The sequence below is a fragment of the Nanorana parkeri genome, unplaced genomic scaffold (genome assembly GCF_000935625.1).
Source record: "Nanorana parkeri isolate BGI_ZX_2015 unplaced genomic scaffold, ASM93562v1 scaffold94, whole genome shotgun sequence".
Classification (NCBI taxonomy): domain Eukaryota; kingdom Metazoa; phylum Chordata; class Amphibia; order Anura; family Dicroglossidae; genus Nanorana; species Nanorana parkeri.
In genome coordinates this window covers 1,150,950-1,157,771 of record NW_017306362.1, presented here as the reverse complement: position 1 = coordinate 1,157,771, position 6,822 = coordinate 1,150,950, and the positions used below count along the sequence as shown (strand labels likewise).

Sequence of the window (6,822 nt, the reverse complement as noted above, 5' to 3'; positions counted from 1 at the left end):
TATATATATATATCTGCCATGGATTAAATACAGAAAAAGACCAAAAGGCAGCTATGCTTAACTGCCCCCCCTCCTCTGCAGCGGTCTAAGGTCCCCTAAATCATTGCGTTCTATACACAGTGAATGGACGTGAGGACACTGAGGAACATTACAATGCTGTAGCGGTTCTAGAAGAGAGGCTTCAGGAAGTAGCAGGCAGCCAGGCTCGGAGGTTCGGGCGAGTATAACTTTTTTTTTTAAGCACCTAGACAAAACATGGGGTAAGGGGGTATCCCCACTGCAAAGTTTAAGAACACTTTTGTCCAGAGTTCTTCTTTAAAGCCCAGTTGAACTTTTTATTTTAAATCAGCTAAATCTCATCCACTCACTTGTTCTATCTCGCCTTGACTATTTAACTCCCTCCTCATTGGCTTACCTCTACACAGCCTATCCCCCCTTCAGTCTATCATGAATGCAGCTGCTAGACTCATCCACCAAACAAACCGCTCAGTGTCTGCAACCCCCCTCTGCCGATCCCTGCACTGGCTTCCAATAGCCCAAAGGATACAATTCAAAATATTAACAATCACTTACAAAGCCATCCACAACTCTGCCCCCGGCTATATCTCAAACCTGGTCTCAAAGTATCACCCTAAGCGTCCCCTCCGCTCTTCAAATGACCTTCTGCTTTCCAGCTCCCTCATCAACTCCTCCCATGCTTGCCTCCAGGACTTCACTAGAGCCTCTCTCATCCTATGGAACTCTCTACCCCAACCTGTCCATCTATCTCCCACTCTGACTGCCTTTAGGCGATCCCTTAAGACTTATCTCATCAAGGAAGCCTATCCCACCTCAACCTAACCACTGAACTATCACTTTCTCAAACAATTCATCCCCACACAGCTACCTCCTCATGTATCACTTCCCCCTCCCTTTTAGATTGTAAGCCCTCACGGGCAGGGCCCACCTTGTCTTGAATAGTATTGTGATTGTAATGTCTTCATTATATTGTAAAGTGCTGCACAAACTGTTGGCGCTATATAAATCCTGTATAATAATAATAAGCTAAATTAATTTTAGGTGCATTCAAATGAAAGCTGTGCAAAGTCTTACAGTTCGTTTTTCTTACAAAGCGGCCACAGCTCCTGTCCCCTTCCATCATGCTTTAGAGATGGACCCTTGCTCTCTGTGGGGAAGTAATCATTTCTCTGCAGAGGTCTGACATGCCCCCTGTCAGAGCTAGGACTCTCTTATCAGCAGGGAGCATTATCTTTGCAGATTGGAGATAGGTGTGACTCAGCAGGTGGCATGTTGGACCTCTGCAGATAGACCCCTACTTCCACACAGGGTGCAAGGGTCTTTCTCTGCAGCATGTTGGCAGGGGAAGGGCTTTGTCTACCCAGGCTGTGAAAAAATAGGGAAATATTCAGTGTTCTCAGGTTATTAAATGTGGTCTACCCAGGCTGTGGATCCTTTAAAAGAAAAGAAATTGTAAAACATTGCACACATTTTGTTTTGATGCACATAGAATATACAGTATTTAGCTGAGTTAATTGGATGATTAATGTATCTGCAAACTTGCATGATCCATGGGGAATCCTACAATTCATGCACAATAATTACCTGGATTTTTAAATTGATTCTCATGAGAGTTCTATGGAAACATTTGGGCAAATTCGACCTGATTTGACCTGAACTCATTTGCTTTTTGATCCACTTCCTTTCAGATCCTCATCTTCTGATCTGGTGATAATCATACAATTCAGGACTATGTGTGTGTGTATGTATAGATATAATAATTTTACTCTTTTAAATATGTTGATAGTGAATCTCTATTTGCTTTTTTGCCTCGTAGGATGCAATAAAGTACCAAGAAGCAGCCGAGTCATTGGCTGACGTGCCTGAACATGTGCTGAGGGGGCTTCCTGAGGAAGTGACTCTTTGTCCGTCTTCTGTGGATAAGCTGAGACTCGGTAAATGATTTAAACTGAAATTAATTTGTTATTGTAAATGTGCATCGTGACCTGAGTAGTTGATCCGGTGTGTGTCACCATGACGTGACTTCTTTAAGCCAGGGCATAATGTGGCTGGTATGTGGACCGATTGTGTGTGCATCCTGCCATCCTGTTAAAGGATAACCAAAATGAAAACCTTTTTTTTTTATTACTTGAATAGAATGGTAAGGTATTAGAATGTTTATTGAAGGTTCCAGGAGATCCAATGCATTTAGTGGATCTTCCAATATGGACACTCCATGACATCTGTCTAGGATGGGATTTTCCTCACCTTCCTGTTGAGTTTTTAGGACAGGAAGTGAAGGGAAATCTCCATAATGAAATACGGACGGCAAAAAAAACCTGACAGTGGTTTTAAGTCTCCCCAGCTCCATCCAATATTATACAAGAACTTCTACCTTTTTGAATGGATGTCAATAGAACGGAACCCAAAAAAATGTACGGGTGTGAATGGGACCAATTTACCTTGCTGCGTTGCAGTGTGCTGAAAAGAAAGTAGAGCATGCTCTTCTTTTTTCAGGGCAATGCAACGCGTGCAAAATGCATGCAAACAAAGTTTGTCCACTCAGGACATATTTTTTCAAATAAAGATTAGCAAAAAAGCCCAAAAAAGAAAATCTGCAATGGATGTCAACAGAGAATGAAATGGACCTCCGTTGAGCCCGAGTCAGCACAGAGAGTAATCAGACACTCACAGAAGAGAAGAGGGTTGTGATGCGCAGGAAGGGATGGGGGAACTGGGGCTGTGCTAGGAAATTGAATCTCTTGGAGTAGTCCAATTTTCTAGCAAGTTGAAAGTCACATTGCAAGTGAATGAACAAAATAGATTACAGAAAGGAAAACACTGTTTTGGATTTTTTTTTATCTCCAATTTTTTTGAAGATAAAAGTAAAGAATTGTTGGTGATAGGGTCTCCTTAAAGCGTAACTGCACCTTTTGGTGCACCTACCTTAAATCAGAGTAACCACCAAGTACTACCCCTTCCCAGTAGGGATGCACCGATATATATCGGCCGCCAAAACATATCGTCTGAAAATGGCACTTTTGGCATAATGCCGAAAGTGCCATTTTGTGGCCGATACAGCGTTGCATCCATCCTAATCTCTCCTCGCTGGGTGCTGCTCTGTGTCCCAGTGGGGAGGAGAGAAACCGTGACAGGCGGCCGAGCGCTGCGGGAGGAGAACGCTGTGAGCGACCGCCGTCTTTCCTCCTACACCGCTCAGCCTACTGTCACAGATCGGCAGAGCGATGTGTGGGTGGAGACATCCCGCGCTGTCACAGCAGGCTGAGCTCCGCTCGCTCAGTCTCCTGTGACAGCGTGTCAGGAAGGAGAGCGAGGTACAAGTAGTCAGTGATCAGTTATCAATGATACATAATTGAGGACAGAATATGGTTACTATATCCTAAATTTTGAATAATTAGGAAGTGATCTACATCACCTCCTGTTCATTCATGATTGTAGTTATAGTAAACATACTCTGTCCTCATGTTATGAATGAACAGGAACACTCAGTATAGAGGATTCCTGTTCATTTATAACAGGGGCAGAAAAAGAGATAAGAGGACTCCCAATATTTCCCCAAAGCCCCTAAAAGTAAAGCAAAAAATAAAAATATTTAATAAAAAAATGAATAAATAAATAAAAATTAAAAACATTTAAAAGTTTATAAAAAATAAATATAAAATATTTGAAAAATTTTAAAAAGTTAAAATAAATAACATTTTCGGTTTCCGTTTCGGCATGACATTTTAAAATGTATTTTGGTTTTGTTTCGATTTTGACATTTTCATTTAGTTGCACCTCTACTTCCCAGTCCTTGCCTAGATCGCCTGGCTGCCAGCCCCATACATTTGCTGTGCAATCCAAATTATTCCCATGGGCTTATAGAAAAAATGTGACATTCTTGAATTGTTCTTTTAGGTGTTTGGTCCAGGAAGCCTCTCCCAAGAGGGAAGAAATTTGGACCTTTTGTTGGGGAGAAGAAGAAGAGGTCTCAAGTGAAGAACAATGTGTACATGTGGGAGGTGAGCTGTCCGAGAGAACCAGTTCAAAGTATTTTGTATTTTTGTCATTCTCAGAAGGGGGTTAGCTAATATAAGCCTAAAGATAACAATTACTGTGCTGGTCCTTCCTACAAAATAAATGAAGAAGTCTTTTACATCCTTTCTGATGCACATTTGCATGACTGGCATAAATTTATAAATGTAACACCGGTCATAACACAATCCATGGAACATATGTAGGTTAGTTGCTTGTTCTGTGCTAGTCCAAATGAACAATCCAAGGTTAAAATGAAGAGTCAAGAGAGCAAAGAGCAACTTAACTGGAACTCCTGGCAATTGAAAATTCGACCCTTGCAGTGGGGCTACCCCGGCACTGCAAGAGTTTAACTGCTCGTTTTGGTTTGGGGCGAAAATAAAGAAAATACACTCACCTGATCCTTGATCCTGCCTGGCTGCAAGACCGGTCCCCGGACCCTCTTCTCCCTCGGGTTCTGGTGGTTTAAGGACCACTTAGACGTGAGGATGCAGAGGGGCATTGCACTGTCAGAGCAGGGAGAGGGAGAGAGCTGTGCACTGACTGCCACAGGGCCGGAGATGGGTGATTATATCTTCTTTATTCCAGGCCCTAGACAAAAAAAAACCAGTTGACCCTTGCAGTGAGGGAGTAGCTCCACTGCAAGCGTTAATTTTTCGGTTGTCTGCAATTCTTCTTTAAGACCTTTTGGTGAAATAAAACCAGACTAAGTGAGGGAACATTGGTCCACTCAGCTCACTATATACATCTCGTGCAGCTAAGAAATGGCCTGGAGACTACCAATTACCTATATTCAAAATACAAAGAGCGCACTGACTTTAATAGAAATAAAATAACTGATCAAACACATTCATATTAAAAGTTCCCTTTTATGTGGCTCAGGTGTGTTTCTTGGATACAGTCCAGGAACCTCGTGCCTTGACCAATGGCAAGGGCCTAACACAGAAATATGCCTTGAATGGTAGGATCAGCACACCACACCACGCAAACCTTTTTTTCTGGCTGTATTTTGAAATTGCTTTGTACATGGGGGGCTGCCATGTATGTTGATTACGTATGTAAGTTCTGTTTCCTGCATTATAGTGCTACACAATGGTTGCGCTTTACTGCTTTACTGTTCTCACAATGTAAGTGAATGGTCCTGATAATTCACTGAGAGATGCCAAGCTCCCTCTAGTGGCTAATCTTCAAATCTTTATAATTAATACAACGATCTAAGAACAAGCATGTAAAAATGTGAAAGCCTCGTTAAAATTCCTTCAGGCTAAGTTCACACCTGGGCGACTCCTGACCGTGCGGATTGCCGGGCGGTCACGGAGTCGCCCACTGCAGCCGATCACGGTGTGGTCGCCTTTATTTTGTAATGGCACCCCAGTCACGTCGCGCGGATTGTGCGGGATCCCTCCCTTACAATTGAACACGATTGCGGCTAAAAAAAGCCATGTGTTGTGTGTCGCAAAAAAAAAAGCGATTGTTGCGCGGATGTCACCTCGTTGAAATCAATAGGGCTGCACGGCAACTGCTATGTGCATTAGCACACGATCGCGCAGTCCCGGGTGTCGCTCGGATCTGAACCTAGCATCACGGTAAACACTGGAAGGAGACGGTTCATTTAAATATTGGTCCACTCTAATACCACTATATTACATGAATAGAGAATGCAATTAGAAATGACACCTCGGGCAAAGTGGAAGATCTATGCATTCAATATGTTACCAAACTGGACCTTAGATAGTTGACTACTCTGTGAACTTGAGATTCTTATCTTTATATTACATGTAGGTTTGGATTCATACATCCTGTACCCCCCCCGTAAGTCAAATGTCTTGTGAGTTTTCCCCTTCCTACCCAAGGGAGCTGGCCAGTCGTGATATCACACTATGAAGCTCAGACAATAATATAATAATATCACACAAGGCAGGCCAAGCCTGGCAACTGAGAGGTTAAAAGGGACAGTTATACACAGTGGGGTTGACTTACTAACGAAAGTAGAGCATGTTAAATTAGATTTAGATTTTTGATTCCTTAATCATCTAATGGTGGGATTAGACTTAATAAATATGGGCTTGTTTGGGAGCTATGGACAAGACCTCTGTGTTTCCTCTTACCTGGTTTTCACATCCTACCCAGTTGGCGTTGGGCAGAGGACAAATAAGTCATCCTCCTTAGTCTTTCATCTCCACAGTGCAGTCCGCACACGCATACAGCTCGCGGTTTTCAGGCTCAGCTCCGGGAGTTCACAGTGTGAATTCAGATTTCTCACACAAGGCCGTTTTTAAAAGTCTGCATTTGTAATTTTCAGCTTTTAACTTTGCAAGCAGAGCAGCATGCAGATGAAGGCCTGATATGAAATAGGACACATGAAAAAGGTAGAGCCTTGGAACGGTCTCCTGCAGACAGGTAGTTAACTTGTGTCAGCTCCATAATTGGGACCTATCCTTGAACGGCACTTTCTGCACAGATCAAACAATCTTAAACTGCAGGTATCAGAGCGATGAATGCTTTCTCAGAGTTAGATACCTGCAATATGTCCTTTTCCCTTTCCAAGGATGAATTATTTTCTTTTACAAATGCACCTTCCTGGCGCAGACCTATTTTAGAGATTTTATCAAGGAAACTGTTACTGTTTACTGACATTAAAGGGAGACTCTGGAGAAGTTCATGCTTTGCTGCGCCCAATATAATTGAACAGTGCATTTATAAATATAAAGGAAAAGTGAAAGGTCTGTGTGGCTTTGGGAAAATGTGGGAATGGTTTTAGTATGTTAAATATGTTGCATGAAATATTAA

The 6,822-nt window shown here is 42.4% G+C and overlaps 1 protein-coding gene across 3 annotated transcripts in view; it reads left to right on the top strand.

Moving 5' to 3' along the window:
• PRDM2 (PR/SET domain 2) overlaps window positions 1–6,822 on the top strand; it is an 89,456-nt gene that overhangs the window by 21,090 nt on the left and 61,544 nt on the right. Inside the window, exons 3-4 of one of the 3 annotated variants that reach the window (XM_018552662.1) lie at window positions 1,835–1,952; window positions 3,916–4,019. In XM_018552662.1, coding sequence (XP_018408164.1) covers window positions 1,835–1,952; window positions 3,916–4,019 — 222 coding nt within the window. Of the gene's footprint in view, window positions 1–1,834; window positions 1,953–3,915; window positions 4,020–6,822 lie in introns of those variants that run through there. The other 2 variants (XM_018552664.1, XM_018552663.1) reach the window with 2 other exon arrangements.